Source organism: Acomys russatus, chromosome 25 (genome assembly GCF_903995435.1).
Source record: "Acomys russatus chromosome 25, mAcoRus1.1, whole genome shotgun sequence".
NCBI classification, from domain to species: domain Eukaryota; kingdom Metazoa; phylum Chordata; class Mammalia; order Rodentia; family Muridae; genus Acomys; species Acomys russatus.
In genome coordinates this window covers 9,407,755-9,425,675 of record NC_067161.1, presented here as the reverse complement: position 1 = coordinate 9,425,675, position 17,921 = coordinate 9,407,755, and the positions used below count along the sequence as shown (strand labels likewise).

Here is a 17,921-nt window from a genome sequence, read left to right as displayed (position 1 = left end):
CAATGAGATGGCAGATACCCGCCCACTGCTCAGGAACCAATCCTGAGGCAGAGAGGTGGCTGCTCTGCCTAGGTCGCTATGAATGGCCTCCCTTAGCCCCGGGACAGCGCAAGTGGACGAGTGGAGCGGCCCGAGGCGAGCGGGAGACCACGGGAACCCCATGCGACGAGGGCTTGATCCCGGCTGCGGGTGGCAGGCAGTGCGACCCTCCTCTCTGTTTTAGCTCGGGCAGGCGTGTCCCGGCGCCTTCCAGTCCCCATGACAACGACGCCTGGCGCGGGGCGGGACGGGGCGGAGCGAGGCGGGGTCAACGGGCTTCGGGGAGAAACCGAGCCCCTCTGTGCCAGCCGGTGCTCTTTTCCTCTGCAGGTCAAGCCTTCCCTCATCCCTACCGCCTTGCGCACCTAAGGACGTTAACTAAGTCCTGGGTTCCCCCCTCCACTCCCGTCATTTTGTCCCCAACTGCCAAAGCCCCTGTTATGAAACATCCGCTGGTGCGTATACCAAAAGCGTCCCCACCTGCGACTCCCAATTCAGAACCGACAAGTACATGTACTTCTAAAGATTTATTTTATTTTGAAGTGTGTGTGTGTGTGTGTGTGTGTGTACTCGAGTTCAGAAACTAGTGGATACTAGAGACATAGGATCAACCTAAAGTTGAAGTTACAAGTAGTTGTGGGTTTGGGACCCGAATTCCCGTGCTCTACAGGAGCAGTAGAGGACGCTGGTAACTGCTGTGCCATCTCATTCCTTTTCTCAGTGCCGGAGATTAGACTATTGCTCATATATATGCTAGACAAATGCTCTACCAAAGGGGTTCGTCCCTGCCCTTCCCTTAACTTTTTTTTGGGGGGTTTTAGAGACAAAGTTTCTCCGAATAACTTAGCTGTGCTGGACTGTCTTTGCAGACCAGGCTGACCTCGAACTCACAGAGCTCCTCCTGCCTCTGCATCGTGTGTGCTGGGATTAAAGGTGTGAGCCACCATGCCTGGTCCTTCCCTTAACTTTGATTCAACCTCTTTTTTTTTTTTTTTTTTTTTTTTTTTTTTGCTAGTCACCAACGTCTCTAAGCATATAAAATGGAGACAATAGGGTTTATGTTATATAAGATATATAAATAATATCTTCATGTTCTATGTATTGTATGTTGTACATATGTCATTTGTAGCACTATATCCACTTCTACTTTCATGTATATGCGTTATTGAGCACATTGCATATAGATATATGCAGACACCGTGTTCTTGTGCATTCATTATTGCGCACACCCACACGTTTAGTCCTGCTGCCAAGAAGCATAAGCTTGCAGAACCAGAAGGAAATGGGCGGAAAATGGTATTCTGCAGGTGTGTTTCCGCCTTCAGCTGACCAAGGCTTTGGAAGAACTGCCAGTGCTAGCTTGTCCTTGGACACCCAGACACTGCCACCTCACCCTGTGTACTCCACAGGGCTCCTCTGATGATGACAAACAAAGAGAGCATCCTTTGAATCCCGGTCCCCATGGCATCCAAAGACAAAGCTGTGGTGTCCTTGCCAGTTTCTCCCTGGGATGCCATTCTTAAGGCTGCCAAAGACCAACTGCCGTCCTTGGACTCAGACTCCTCCCTGGTGAGCAAGAGCTTTCTCCTGGGTGTTAACTGTCCAGCCTGGACAAGGACAGCTTGGGCACTCCTCTCTTCAGACCCCACTTTGATCTATGGGCTTTGTTTTCACTCATCAGTCCCTGGGATTCTGAGTATCCGCTTCGTCCAGGCTTCTTTCTGGGTTCGCCAGAACTCTTGAGAATGGACATTGGTGCTCTGTATCCTCAAGGCCACCCCTGCAGTGGTCCTGATCCCCAGAGGGGCTCAACGCCCAAACCCTGGGTCTTCCCACTCTGCTTTTGGGTCAGGTCAGGGCCAGCACCAACCTCTGACAGTAATAACCTTGCCAGGGCCACATAATACAGTTTTGGAGGGATTTCGAGGGGGCGGGGTCACTTACGGTACCAGTGGCCATTTACATGGGTGAAAGGGATATGTAATAATGCACTGGTCAGAGGTTCAGCACACGGCTTAGCAGAGGGCATTGAGGAACAGAGGTTTAGAAGCAAGATAGCTGGTTTGTGCGCTACCTGGGCATTTGCAAAACTGAGCACAATGGACCTCAGACTCAGGCATCATCCAGTACACAGTGAGGCAAAAGAGCTAGCCGATGACAGTGCTGCAGTGCCCTGGTGCTGTCATTGCCTTCTGAAGTCCCTGTAAGGTGGCAGGCCAGTGTCAATATCAGCCACTTTCCATTAGACACAGCTAACTAAAGTCCCTGTGTTAAGTGCCAAGTCAGTATGAAAGTGAGCTGGCCTCCACTCTCAGAGACCCCTCCACTACTGTTACTCAGCACTGGCACTAATGCAGTATCTGCTGTGTACAGGCTTGCACATGGCCTGTGAAAAAGGAAGCCCACATCTCACCAACCTGAGGTGCTGCTGAGCCCGTTTTGAATCGGCTGTAGAAAGTAGCACAGGACAAGGCCCTTTTAGAGAACTGACCTTCCCAGATACCCCTGGACAGGGTGGGCAAAGCTTGACTGCCTTTTCCTCTAAAGTGCCCGGTCTGTCTGCAGTCTGACTGTGAGGAAGAAGAGCCCTTCATCTTCCAGCGAAACCAGCCTTTCCTGATTCCAGACCTGGCTGAGGACCTGGATGAAGACCCTGTTGGTGTTGATGAGTTTGGAACCTGGGTTTCTGTAGAGAGGAGTTCTTCATCTGAGGTCTGTGGGACACAGGCTTTGGGGACCTACTAAACCAGGGCCCCCTGGAGGGGAGGTGTCGGTGGTGGTGGCACAAGGATTCTACCAGCAGTATAGGTTCTAAGTGGTTAAAATCACGGTCTTGTCTCTCCCTCCCAGCAGATCAGATGCCCCTCTTTTAGCCTCTATGGGCTCTAGCACACACATGGTGTGTACACACACACACACACACACACACACACACACATACACACACACACACACACTATGGGGAGGTGGTGGTGCACACCTTTAATCCCAGTACTCAGGCAGGAGAGAGGCAGGTGCATCTCTGAGCCAAGGTCAGCGTGGTCTACAAAGTGAGTCCAGGACAGCCAAGGCTACACAGAGAAACATTGTCTCAAAAAGTCAATAAAAAATAAATAAATAGAACCAAACCTCCAAAACATCAGTGGCCTGATGATGAGAATGAATCCTGCCTTAGTAGGATCCCATCTGCAGCTTTTACCCTTGGCAACCCCAGCCTGTCAGACCTGTTAACTCTTGTTGATGTGGCTGTGGTTAAACATACTTTCCAATGAAAACACGGTAGAGGCCAAAACCCATTTTAAAGGCCAGGTTGGGCTTTAGGAGCTGCTCAGCTTTGTGTAACGTTCCTCTGCCCAGTTGTCCCTAGCACCATTGAGGCAAACTAGGTGTGCAAGGGCTGAAGAGGGTCATCTCCACCACATACAGTGCCTGAAGCCCACACCTCAGAGAAACAAGTGGAAAATGGCAGCCCTTGCACTCCCCAGGAGAGTCTGAAAAGCAGCTAGGACTCTGGTCAGTTTAGGTGACTTTCTGTTTGTTTGTTTGTTTGTTTGATTGATTGATTTTTGTTATATGGGGTTTCTCTGTGTACTCCTGTCTGTTCTGCTTGCTCTGTAGACCAGGCTGGCCTTGAACTCAGAGATCCGTCTGCCTCTGTCTCCCCAGTGCTGGGATTAAAGGTGCGAGTCACTATCACCCAGCAACATGATTTTCATGAGCTGTTTTCTTCTTTTCTTTAAGGACTACCAACTCCTCTGGGAGAGGGGCGATGGGGAACAGTTTTGAAAATAGTGGCAATGGCTGTGTGACTGACAAATTGTTGAACTCAAAAGGGTCAAAATGAGACCTAACAGTGGTGGCGCACGCCTTTAATCCCAGCACTTGGGAGACAAAGGAAGGCAGATCTCTGTGAGATAGAGGCCAGCCTGGCCTACAGAGATAGTTCCAGGACAGTTAGATCTATATAGTAAGACCCTGTCGTGAAAAAAAGAAAAAAGGGGTGGGGTCAAAACTGGGTCCATGAGATGACTTGGTGGGAAAAGGCTGCGCAGCCTGAAGCCTTAGCTCCGTACCTGGGACCCACACAGTAGGAGAGAACTGATTCTCAAAGTTATCCTCTGACCTCCACTTAATTGTGTGTGTACACACATACTCTCTCCCTAAAATATGTCTTTGCAGTTTACTCACAGAGTATGCCTTTTTTTCTCTAGCCACTTCTGCTTCCTGGGAGACTAGCCATAGAACCCAGAAGTGAAGAGAGAGTAAAACAGAAGGACTTGGCTCCTCAGGAAAGAAGAGGCCCTGGCTGGTCTTGCCAGAGCTGTGTTGAGAGTAGCCCTATTCTCGTGGATGCTGAGGAGGTACCCCCGAGGCTGGAAGGCAACCTTAGAAGCCCGTCTAACCCCAGCAGATCCCAGAGCCCTCCATGGCACTCCCAGGGAGAAGAAGCCACCTTTCCTCTGGAAGGAGAGCTGAAGATGGAGCCCCCAGACACTGATGTTAGAGACTCTGAGAAGCGCAGAGCCCTCCGCAGGGAGAGGAGGAAGATGATAGAGAGAGAGATCCTTCAGAAAGTGACCCGGGCTACCCAGAGCCCAGCCTGTGGGGACCAACACCAGGCTGCAGAGTCAGGACCCTGGCCAGAAGCAGCCTCAAAGCAGTGTCAGGAAAGATGGCCAGTGCTCTCACTCCAAGTAGGTGTCTCCACAGCCCAGCCTGCCCTCAGGCCAGTCCCCTGCAGCTTGGCCACATTCTTGCTGCTCTTGCTACTGGGACCAGCTCCTCCTCTAGAACCCAAGGCCCAGATCCCAGGTCCAGCAACCAGCAAGAAGCTGCTCCTGTCGCAGTGTGTGGGGAGACTGGCATAGAACTCAGGGAGAATTGGTGACAATAGGAAGAGAAGCCAGCTCCAGCCTTCTTTAGAGAGAACACAGGAATGCCCCCAAGCATGAGTGCTGAGTATCAGGCATGCTAAGACAAGCAGTACTGCAGAAGTGAGGTCCTCGGTGGGCAGGTGTCACATGCCAGGAACAGCTTTCCAGTCACTAAGTATGTTAGTGAGAGCTGGCAGGGAGACAGGCTGGGCTTAGGAGAGGCAAGCCTGGGAGAGGAGTGTGAGGGTGACTGGGAAGCAGATCCCTAAACCACAGCAGTGGCTCAGTGTGCCTCCATGGGGGAGCTGTTGCCCACTATGGTGGGTAGGCAGCCCTTAGGAAGCACACTGCTCAGTGAAGCTGCCCTGCCCACTGGTCAGGAAAGAAGCCTATCCTACTATCCCAGTTTTCAAAGGCTGAGAAGAGTACCCTGGCCAGCTGTGCAGGTAGACATAATGGAAGATGCTCCAGCCTGGCCTGGAAAGCCATGCACCCCTGCATCACATTTCTTTGACATCTTATAGAATATTGCTGGGCGTGGTGGCGCACGCCTGTAATCTCAGCACTCAGGAGGCAGAGGCAGGCAGATCTCTGTGAGTTCAAGGCCAGCCTGGTCTATAAAGTGAGTCCAGAACAGCCAGGACCATTACACACAGAAACCCTGTCTCAAAAAAAAAAACAACAACAACAACAACAACAAAATCTTAGAGAATGTGAGCACACACACACACACACAGAATTCTTGGTTGCTGTTTACATATATCACCAGTTTTGTTCTGTTCACCCTCACAACTTTCGTTTTTCCTCACCTGTGGAGCTGCAGGGATTTGAAAGGCTTCACAGAAGCGTTTGTTGTAGGTTCCTTGCTCCCTCCCTTCATCATACTCAGCCTGTGAAGCTGTCTGCGCCAAGCTCGCCAGCTTAAGTGCCTGCTTGATCCAACAGATTCTTTTTTTTTTTTAAAGATTTATTATTTATTACTATGTACACAATGTTCTGCTTGCATGTACACCTGCATGTCAGAAGAGGGCATCAGATCACAGTATAGATGGTTGTGAGCCACCATGTGGTTGCTGGGAATTGAACTCAGGACCTCTGGAAGAGCAGTCAGTGCCCTTAACCTCTGAGCCATCTCATCTCCCCAGCCCCCGATCCACCAGATTCTTAAAGTTGCAAAACTTTTAAATATCCTAAATTGGTATGAACCTAGAAAGTTTAAAAATTACATAGTGAGCTGGGCTTCGTGGCTCATGCCTCTAATCCCAGTACTCCGGAAGGCAGAGGCAGGCAGATCTCTGAGTTCGAGGCCAGCCTGGCCTACAAAGCGAGTCCAGGACAGCCAAGACTGTTACACAGAGAAACCCTGTCTCAAAAAACCAAAAATAAAATAAAAAAATCACATAGTGATCTGGCTGTAGTCATGCAGTGGTGGTGCACACCTTTAATCCCAGCACTCAGGAGACAGAGGCAGGTGAATCTCTGAGTTCCAGGCCAGCCTAATCTACAGAGTTCCAGGACATCCAGGCCTACACAGAGAAACCCTGTCTCAGAAAACAAAACAAAGAAATTACATGATGGAGAAGGCCAGAGAGCCTTGGTGGTAGAATGCTTACCTTGCATGTATTAAATGGGTGTGGAGGTGTATGCCTGCAATTCTAGAGCTTAAGAGGTAGGAGTATCAGACATTCAAGGTCAGGGCCAGCCTAGGCTATAATGAGATGTGCAAAGGTATCTTTTGAAGCAAGATGACAACAGATTAAAGAGCCATGTACTGTCAAGATTGACAGGGCTTCATTTTATGGCGTCTAAAGGAAGAGAAGGCTAGCTACTACGGGGCGTAATTTGGTTTGTTCTCGATTTTAATTGATTAGGTCATATATTCATTCTTTCAACTGCACATGTTCCTTTCCCATAATTTTTTTATTTTTTTATTTTTTGAGACAGGGTTTCTCTGTATAGCCTTGGCTGTCCTAGACTCGCTTTGTAGACCAGGCAGGCCTGTAACTCACAGCAATCCGCCTGCCTCTACCTCCCGAGTGCTGGAATTAAAGGCCTGTGCCACCACACCTGGCCCTTTCACATAATTTTATTTTATTTTTTGAGACAGGGTTTCTCTGTGTAGCCTTGGCTGTCCTGAACTCACTTTGTAGACCAGGCTGGCCTTGAACTCACAGACATCTGCCTGTCTCTGCCTCCCAAGTGATGGGTTTAAAGGCATTCACCACCAGGCCTGGCCTTTCCCATAATTTTAATTCAGGATTTTAATCACCTGACTGTCTAGTTATGCACAGGCACAGTGTTACAGTGAATAGGAGGTTCTCCCTAAAGATTACTAGAGACGCAGTGTTTCCTTACTGTCTTTACACCCAAAACAAGTTCAGGCAAGATAGTCACTTCTCATCTTCATAAGTGAGTAGACTGGGAATATACTTGAATAGAAACTGTCTAAAGTTGACTGTTGAGGAGTTGAGGGAGAAGATTATATCATAGTCCAGAAAGATGGGCATACATGTAGTTTGATGCAGGTCTGGTGTCAAGGCAATTCTGAGGTCGCTAGGTGTAGTGTTTGAAGAGGGTTTGTCTGTGAAGCAGATGCAGATGAAGGAACCACACTGCCAGATGCATTATTGTAATGACGGTGTAGACAACCCAAAACCTAATGGGGGTGTGTGTGTCCCAAGCTAAACTATTTCCTGCTTGCCTGCATCACTACAGTGGATGGCTTATAACACCCTCCACTTGCTGCGGCTGCAGTCTCAGTGGGGGCTCCTACTGCAGGCCCTTCCTGCAGCCTTGTAATCACCACTTTTATCATTTCAGCATCTTGAAGGCTGGGATTTGGATTACATCCTTCAGAGTCTGCCAGGGCAACAAGACAGCCGGGGTGACAGTGCGTGTAGAACTGCATGGTGGTTAGCTGACCGCTGGCAAAACCAAGGTCTGACCTTCTACCCAGAAGCCCAAGCGAATCCCCACAAGCACCTCCTTCCAAGCCTCTCAGTGGCAAGGCTATGGCACGGGCAGGGCCTGTCAGTCCCTTACTGCCCTCAGCACACACGTTCATCATATATGTGGCTGCCTGCTCTGCCAGGCGGGTTCAGGCCTTCAAAATTGACCTGCCCTGTGACCTACCCTTCTCCTACTCCAGCTTCCTTCCTTTTCCCTTTCCTCCTCTGGGGAAAGCAGAGCCTGCCTTTCCCTCCTTCAGGCAGCTTTCATACTCCTTCATCCCTCATCCCATTTGAAAAGGAAGGCAGAGGATGCCACGCTCTCCCATGCTTGTGGCCTTGCTTGAGCAGTTCTGTAAAGGGAAACGCTCCCCATGTTCTCCCTACCTGCGCAGGCCCCCCAAGAGTAGGTGGGGAGCAAGGACAGGAGCCTGGTATTGGTGTCCATTTCCAGAACAAAGACGCCACTACATTGAGCCTCTGGGCTGTTTGAAGCAAGGCCTTTTTATTAGGTTTATTTTTATTTTTATTTTTATTTTTTGTATCCAGGTATGTATATGCAACATATACATGTCTGAGCACGCACCAGAAGAGGGCAGCAGATCCCCTGGAACTGGAGTTATAGTCAGTTGTGAGCTACTGTGTGGGTGATGGAAATTGAACCCAAGTATTCTGTAAGAGCAGCAAGTGTCCTTAATCACCAAACCATCTCGCCAGCCCTAGCTCTGTTCTGTGTTTGAGACAGGGTCTCGCTGTGTAGCCCTGGCTGATCTGGAACTCAGAGACCTGCCTGCCTCTGCCTCCTGAGTGCTGAGATTAAAGGTGTGCACCGCCACCACAGCTTTTGTTTTTGAGGCAGGATCTCACACTGTAGCCCAGGCTGGAAATTCTTGGCAAAATTCTTTTTGCTTCTGCCTCCCAAGTGGTGAGATTGCCACTTCCACCAGCCAAGCTATTCCATTTGGAAAATCTCTTGTAAACATATATCCCAGGATGTTCACAGCTGTGCTCTGTAAAACTCTGAAAACTTGGAAACTTCCCATATTCAATAGGGGCATCTAGCTAAATCAAGTCCATCAGAAAGTACCCTCAGTTCAATAAACTGTATTCATAGAAGGATGTAGTGTAAGCTGGGCCAGGTAGTACACACCTTTAATCCCAGCAAGCCAAGGCTACACAGAGAAACCTTGTCTCAAACAACCAAAAAGAAAGATGTATTATCTAAGAAGCTGGAGTTGTAACCCAATGGCAGAATGCTTGGTAGCATGCCCAGGCCCTAGGTTCAGTCCCAGCCAAATAACTCCACTCCCAGACACACACACACACACACACACACACACACACACACACACACACACACACACACTCCTATGTAATAAGTCTGTTTGCTACTTTTTGAAAGGTACAAACATCTGTTCACTGTGGTCACCTGTGACCCTATGTGACAAGACTCAAGTGTAGCATCCCCTGTTGAAGATATGAGTACCCCTGACTTTGCCAAGTGGAGCTGGAAGCCTTGGAGCTGGGGTGGGACACATGAGCCTGAATCTCAACAGCCCCTCTCCTGGCAATCCCCAGGGCTCACCACTGGACTTTCCCAGGACACATTGCTGGAGCAGCTGTCCCTCCTGGGTGCCACTCAGTCCAGAGTCTGCAACCCTACCTGGAAGATATCTGCTGACAAGCTCCAATACACAGACGGGCAAGAGGCCAGAAGCAGGTGAGACTGCCCACCAGCCACAGCCACAGCACAGCCATTTCCTTAGAGCCAGCCTGCTCAGGGCAGTGCTAATTGGGCCTATGGGTGGGGCACTTGGCATGGACTTTCTCTTTGACTGAGAAGTCTAACTAGGCAAATGCTGCATTATCTCTGTTTTTCCTGATGGGGGAAACTGAGGTTCAGATTGCCATGCCTCTCCCAGGCCATCAGTGGCAGAGCTGTGTATTGAGCCTCAAAGCCGTATCTCATTCTCTGACGCAAATAATACTTTCTCTTCACTATCCACATGACCAGTGGGAACAGAATGGCCTTGGAGGATGCAAGGACTGGACATGGAGGAAAGCAAGCATGGACAGAGTGAAGCTAGGGGTGGCCGAGGTGGAGATGGAGTCCCCCAAGGCCCCACTGTCCTGCCTTTGCCACATGGCTTCTGATGTTCTCAGGAGTCTGGGGACCTTTTCTCCTTAGTAGTTGTGGGCTCTGCCTGGAGAGCATGAACAGCAGGTATGGCTAGGCCTGTGCTTTCCAGTATGGAATCCAGCAGCTCCACATGGCTAGTAAGCACTGGACGTGGGGCTGACGGGATAAGAACTATTTAATTTTATGGATCTACTTGAAATGAGTAGCTTGAATGTACAGACAGCCACCTGGGCTAAGTAGTTCCCAACTGAATGGAACAGAGTGAAGCTTTACTTACTATTTTTGGTTGTTGGGTTGTTTTTTGTTTTGTTTTGCTGATTTTTCTTTCAAGACAAGGTTTCACTGTGTAGTCTTGGCTATCCTGGACTCACTTTGTAAACGAGGCTGTCTTCAAACTCACAGAGATCCACTTGCCTCTGCCTCCCCTGAGTGCTGGGATTAAAGGTGTGCACCACCATGCCCAGCTGACTGAAGCTTCATTTATGATGTGAGGACTGAACCCAGAGCCTCACACATGCTGGGCACATGCTCCACCACTGCACTGCATCTCAAGTCTTCTTTTTCCTGTTTTTGTTTTTGATTGTTGGGGGGGTGGGGGTGGGGTAAGGGAATGGGCATTCAAAACAGGATTTCTCTGTGTAGCCTTAGCTGTCCTGGAACTCTCTGTAGACCAGGCTGGCCTGGAACTAACAGAGATTCACCTGCCTCTGCCTCCCGAATGTTGGGATTAAAAATGTGTACCACCCCCACCCCTGCCTTCTTTTTACCCAGGGGCTAAGGGCACTGATTGTTCTTCCACAGGACACAGGTTTGATTCCCAGCACCCACATATTGACTGACAACTGTCTGCAACTCCAGTTCCAGGGGATCTGATGCTCTCTCTGGCCTCCATGAGCACCAGGCAGACAAATAGTGCATAAACACACATGCAGACAAAGCACTTACACACACACACACACAATTTTTTTTAAATACATGTATAAACCAGGCAGTGGTGGCACACGCCTTTAATCCCAGCACTCTGAAGGCAGAGGCAGGTGGATTTCTGTGAATTTGAGGTCAGCCTGGTCTTCAGAGTGAGTTCCAAGACAGCCAGGGATGCACAGAGAAACCTTGTCTCAAAAAACAAACAGGGGCTGGAGAGATAGCTCAAAGGTTAAGAGCACTGGCTGTTGTTCCAGAGGTTCTGAGTTCAATTCCCAGCAACCACATGGTAGCTCATAACCATCTATAATGAGATCTGGTGCCTTCTTCTGGCCTGCAGGCATATGAGCAGGCAGAGCACTGTATACATAATAAATAAATCTTTAAAAAAAAAAAAACCAAACAGATACACATGTAAAGTCTTGCTGAGTTGCCTAGGCTGGCCCTGGACTTTCCATCCTCCTCCCTCAGGCTTCAAGGCACTTACAATGACAGGCCTGCCTACTCTCCTACCTGATAGGCAGCGTGTCAGACTTGCCTGTTTCTGTGGGGTAGTGCCAGCCTGTCCTGAAGGTGGCCAGGGGAACACACGGCTTCCAAGTGCCCACCAGCACACAACAGGCACACTGTCAACAGCTGCCCTGAGCACTGTGATTGGAGCAGCCTATCAGGTGGCAGGAATCACACAGAAGGGCCACCCCACCCCCCACCCCATTGCAGAAGTGCTTCAGCAAAGCCCGGCTTCCAAACTGAGCCAGTCCTGAAGCCGAAGACAGAGCCTCCCACCATCTTCATTGACCTGCGCCAGACAGAGCCATCAGAACCACAAGCACGGCAGTCCCAGGAGAGGTACAAAGCAGTGCTAGGCCTTGTGTCTGCAGGTGGGAAGGAGGGACAGCATGCACAGCTTATCTGGCTGGAGCACATTGTACTGTCCCTTTCACACATGACAGGAAGCCCAGTGGCCCCTTAGCTTTGGTTGGCTACCACCCCTCTTGGATTCCCAGAAAGACCCCTGGGTGAGAGGCAGCCCTTGGCTGTCCTGGACTTGCTTTGTAGTCCAGGCTGGCCTTGAACTCACAGAGATCCTGGAGCCTCTGCCTTCCTGAGTACTGGGATTACAGGCATGCCTCACCATGCCCAGCCTGAAAATCCATTTCTTTTACTCCCAGCTCTGAACATAGCTCTTCTGACAGTGAGGAGGAGGAGGAAGAAGAGGAAGAGGAGACAGCAGGCTCAGTGGCATCTTCCAGGGAAAGAAGGTAACCTTAGAGTCTCCTCCTTTGCCTTGAGAAGCTCCCTCCTTGTGTCCTTGGGCCCAGACGACATGAGAATCAGCATCTGGTGCGATGGAATGGGTATCATTGTGTTTTGTAGCCTGCCATAAAGGACACCTGTGTGGCCAGGCCTGTCCTACCCAGGCATCATGAGTGACACAAAGGTACCTTCCCCATAGCAGCATAGCCCAGCCTCTGAAAACAGCTCTCTAACTTGGTATTCCCCCTGCTGTTGGTCTCAGCAGAAGTAAAGAGAATGTGTAGGGCCAGCTGTTAGCCACATGTGAAAAGAGCTGGCAAGTTAGAACACCGTCCAATAAGGAGCATGCCTGAGGCCCAGACTGTGGTGAGTGAGGAATATGGGCCATAGCCTGCAACACTGGGAACAAGCCCAGGCTATAGAGGGGGTGCAGAGCTTCTGTGTAGAATGTGGACATCCCAGGAGAACAGGGTGGGAAGTGCCAGAGCCTGTGCTATAGCAATCAGCCCCGCAGAGCTGCAGCTAAACAGAGTTTGACTTTTCCTTTGAATTCCAATCCAGCCTGGTCTGCAGAGAGAACCCTATCTTGAAAAAACAAAAACAAGGGTGCTGGAGAGATGGCTCAGTGGTTAAGCGCACTGTCTGCTCTTCCAGAGGTCCTGAGTTCAATTCCTAGCAACTACATGGTGACTCACAACCATCTATAATGTGATCTAATGCCCTCCTCTGGCCCACAGGCATACATGCAGACAGAGCATTGTATACATAATAAGTCTCTTAAAAAAAAGAAAGAAAAGAAAACAAAAACAAAAAGCCAGGACAGGAACTCAAGCAGGAGCTGATGCAGAGGCCATGGAGGGGTGCTGCTTACTGGCTTGCTCCTCATGGCTTCTTCAGCCTGCTTGCTTATGAACCCCAGGACCACCAGCCCAGGCATGGCACCACCCACAGCAGGCTGGGCCCTCTGCACCAATCACTAAGACAATGCCTTACAGCTGGATTTTATGGAGGAATTTTTTTCAACTGAGAGTCCCCTCCTTTCAGATAACTCTAACTTGCCTCAAATTGACATAAAACTAGCCAGGACAATGCCCATGACAAAGGGAAAAGGCCACAAGGGTTGTCATCTCACATCCTCCCCACCCGAATCGCAGTGGCTGTCAGACACTGCTAGAAGCATGCCCTTGCTTTGGAATGGGAGCTGAGTCTACATATGAAGCTCCTGTTTCAGTGTTGGAGTTCTGGCCTTCAGATGACAGAGGTTAGGTTGGTTTTCCTGTGCCATAGGGACTGTACTGGGAAGAGCCAGCTTCTCCAGCAGCTGAGGGCATTTCGGAAGGCGACTGTTCCATCCCAGCTGTCTGCCAGTGACAGTCCTGGTGACCAGAAGGCTCCGGCTGCAGGAGATACAGCTGAATCACAAACTGGGAGGAAGAAACCCATAAAACTCTGGGCTGAGGAGCAGAATGCCCTGGATCTAAGGGACCCTCTCAGGACATAGCCAGAGAGAGAGGTGGTGCTACCTGCTGTGGGCCAGCTATAGGCAACTCAGGTAAAGGACCTGAAAAGCAGGTCGGGTGGCAGACTTTCTATCCAGGCAGCCCTGGCGGTCCCTCTACAATCCACCTATTTCTAAAAGCATGGGCGTCCGGGGGCTGGGACCCTCACTCTAGACCCCACCCAGCTAGTTTAAACTCTTTGTTATTGTTGTTGCGGAGTTGGGAACTGCATCCAGAGCCTCGTTGCTCTAGCGCTGAGTTTACATCTCAGTTCCCATATTTAAACATATTTATAGTTTTCTGTAAAAACTCTCCCCATGTTCCTGGATTCCTGGTATTTCATGTATCTAAGTTGACACACATGTCCACACCCATGCAGATCTGATGTACTTTTTGGAAAGGGGGGCAACAACTGAAATTTCCTTTCTCTCTTTAACCAATACACACACAAAAAGCACATTTAAGTGACACTGACCTTTGCTAGTCTGGGTGGAATACCACCACGTTTCCTTGGAGTTCCAACACTCTCCCTCCTTGGTACCCAAATGAAAGCTCTGTGACCAGCCAAGGCCAGGTCCCCAAAGGGGACATCTGAGCTTCCTCCACTTGTTTGCTTTGTAACAACGCCCCCCCAGTAGACTCCATCTTTAGGGTCTTTTGGTGCCTGCTTTCTCAGCCCCTTTGATCTCCTGCTACCTCATCTCCCAGAGTCTGCCCCTGACTGCTCTGTGGAAGAGCAGAGAAACCACTGCTGAGACAGGGCTCAGGTGGCCTGGCAGGGTACTTGGTATCTGACAAATGTTTTAGCGTTCAGTGAGGGGGGGGGGGTTGGAGGGAGGAATTCCCTGGGGAGGGGCAGTGTCACTGCCCTGAGCCACACAAAGGGCAAGTTCTACGTCAGGATCAAAACAACAGCCAGCTTCAAGCCCACAGGATCCTGATCCACAAACCCTGTTTGATATGACCACAGGGGATACCACCATCAGTCCTAACCCCAAGACTTGTCCTTTAGAAGCCATGTGCAAGCCAGGCCTCTACCAAGGCCAAAGGCAGCCTCCCTGTAAGTGGGGGTCCCACTGCCCTGCCCATGCGCAGAGGTCCCTTGCTTGAACTCCAGGGCAGCATGGCTCCACCCTCTGCCCAGCAGCCTCCACTTCAAGTACTTAGCCATCAAGAGCAAAGGTGCCCATCGTTCCTAAACCCACTTTCTCCCAGCTCCACTCCACTCCATGTTAGAAAGCCTGTGGATAATGACTCATAGAGATAGAAAATAAACTCTGCTGCAATTTCAACCGTGCCTGTGAGTCACTGGCTTTCCAGGATAGCTGGAGGGTGGTGGTGGGCAACCAGATGCCTTTAAAGCCAGTTCTACCACCAGGGTAATGTCCATCATGCCTCAGAAGATCAGGCAGGAGGTCAAAGGTGCTGAGAAAGCAAGTACAGAAGGGTTCTAAAGGGAGGTTTGGGGGTTGGTTATAAAACTGAAGGTCCCCTCATAGGACCAAGTGCAGTGCCATCATGGTACACATCTAGCACCCCAAACCCTCAGGTTTCCTCATCAGGAATGAGGTAAAGACCGGATCCCAAACAGGAAGGAAGGGCCCCACTGGGTGTAGGGGGTGAGAAAGAGCTCCACATGAGAAACCCAAGAAATGGCACATGCTCCCTGTGGCACCAGCAGAGACATGAACCTCGGGCTGAGCTGATGTGCTCTGCTGGTTCCTGGCAGAGGGCTTGGGTGCCCCTGTTGTTCCCATGTGCACCCCAACAGCTTTTGTGGCTAGTCCTGGAAGTAAAAGCCATACCAAATGTGGTCAGGACAAGGAATGAAATTTATTATGGGAGTGAAGAGAAAAACCAAATAGCAAGCGGGGTTCTGAGTGATGGAGAAAGAGCAAAGTGGGTAACAGCAGAATGAAACATCAAAACTGACGCCCTAGAAGCCCAGTGGTGGTGATGCATGCCTTTAATCCCAGCACTTGGGAGAGGCAGGCAGAATTCGAAGCCAGCTTGGTCTATCGAGGGAGCTCCAGGACAGCCAGGGCTACAAAAAGAAGCCCTGTCTTGAAAAACAAAAACAGAACAAAACAAAAACCAACAAAATACATTCGGGGGTAGGAGAGAAGGCTCAACAGATTAGCACTAGTTGCTAAGTCTGGTAATCTGTGTTTGTTGCCTGACACCCATAGGGGAATGGAAACAACCAACAAGCCACCCCTAGCCTCCACATATATAGCTAGATGGTGGCACACACCTCCTGCACATATATACACATGACAAATGTTTTTGGTTTTGTTTTTTAAGATTTATTTATTATGTATACAATGTTTTGCCTAAAGAAGGCACCAGATCTCATTATAGATAGTTGTGTATCACTGTGTGGTCTCTGGGACTTGAACTCAGGACCAATGGAAGAACAGCCAGTGCTCTTAACCTCTGAGTCATCTCTCCAGCCCCATGACAAATGTTTTAAACATGTATTCAGTCATGAGGAACAGATGGAACATCCTAGAACTCCACAACTTCAAAAGCTCTCATGATTTGAGTAACTACTACCAAGGTGTCGGCCTCAACGCTTAGCCACTCACCTGATCACAGTTCACCTTACAAGCCAACAAGGCTTGGGGGAGAGGCTAAGGGGCACGGCAACCCTCACTTCCTACCCCAGGGACAGGTGCTCAACCCCCAGGCTTCCTCAGGAGGATGAGATTGTGAGACAGTGTTATTCCCATCTGGCATGCCCCCTTTCTACAGAGCTGCTCTGAATCTGCAATGGGGACCCCAAACTCACCCAAATCTCCCCTGATGCCTGAACAAGCTCCACATTTCCCTTTTATGCCCGGAAGGAGAGGTTCTGACTGGAGAGTGCTGGTCAGATAGCAATCATGGACACAAGCCCCATAGTATAAATACTCACAGCTCTTATATTTGCCATAGAGTGCACTACAGAAGATCCCTCAAACTTCAGAACACAGCTCCCCCACCCCCAGACAGGGTTTCTCTGTGTTACAGCTCTGGCTGTCCTGGATTTGATTTGTAGACCAGGCTGGCCTTGAATTTACAGCGATCTGCCTGCCTCTGCCTCCCGAGTGCTGGGATTAAAGATGTGCACATCATGCCCAGCTTTTAAAGTCAATTCTTAATAAACTCTAACTTTGTTTCATAATGGCTCATTGCTAAAGTGCTGGCATGAAAGCATGAAAACCTGAGTTTGGCTCCCAGATCCATATTAAAAAAGAAAAAGCCAGCCGGGCGTGGTGGCGCACACCTTTAATCCCAGCACTCAGGAGGCAGAGGTAGGCAGATCGCTGTGAGTTCGAGGCCAGCCTGGGCTACAAAGTGAATCCAGGACAGGCAAAGCTACACAGAGAGCCTATATTTGCAATCCCAGCACTAGGCTGACAGAGACAGTTGCATGTCTGGAGCTCTATACCCCGTGTTTCTAGCCTGCTTGACAAGTCCCAGGCCAAAGCATAAAAACAAAAATTCATTCACCTAACTTAGTAAAATCGTGGATCTCTCTCAGATGAAGAACAGCTACAACTCCTGAGTTTTAGGCACTGAAGTTGGGAGGGGCGTATAAGAAATCCAGTGACGGAATGGGAACCTAAACCTTTACTTCCTACACCTTGGCCCCAAGGTTAGTTCTCAGTGTGAAGCCAGGCATTCTAAGACCTGGTTCTATGTCCTTCACTCTGCCTCTGAGGCTCAGCAGTGCCAGCACTCAGTACCCAGGATTCCTGGGACTTGACCTCAGGCAACAGAAGATCTACCCAGGCTCTGTCCCTCCTCCTTCTGTTCCCAGCAGTTTTTAGCTGAAATCTTCCAAACCTGGTTTAAACTGAGCCGGACTAACACACACACACGCACGCACAGGCACACACACACACACACACACACACACACACACACGCGCGCGCGCTGCTGACTGCTGGAGGAAGCTCCTGGAGCTCCTTGCCTTGGGTGGCACTTCTTTGAGCCTTTTCTAAGAAAGAGGTTCTTTCTCCTTTTCGGCTGCTGTGTCCCTGTGGGCCTTTGAGCTTTCAGAGCCTTAATATCCATATTGATGAACCAGGATGTTCACTCTGAAGCCTGTAACTCACAGTCGTCCATTGACCTGTTTAAAAACTTCGTGGTGGTGGACTGGAGAGATGACTCAGAGGTTAAGAGCACTGACTGCTCTTCCAAAGGTCCTGAGTTCAATTCCCAGCAGCCACATGATGGCTCACAACCATCTATA

General features: G+C 49.8%; 1 protein-coding gene across 1 annotated transcript; it reads left to right on the top strand.

Annotated features, from left to right (window-relative positions):
* Positions 1-1,353: 1,353 nt before the first annotated feature.
* Dnaaf8 (dynein axonemal assembly factor 8) lies at positions 1,354-13,683 on the top strand. Its single transcript, XM_051168104.1, has 8 exons — positions 1,354-1,608; positions 2,605-2,751; positions 4,251-4,733; positions 7,734-7,851; positions 9,440-9,581; positions 11,646-11,774; positions 12,098-12,187; positions 13,470-13,683. Exons 1-8 carry the CDS (start codon positions 1,501-1,503, stop codon positions 13,681-13,683), a joined length of 1,431 nt encoding a protein of 476 aa, XP_051024061.1. The 5' UTR covers positions 1,354-1,500.
* Positions 13,684-17,921: the final 4,238 nt, after the last annotated feature.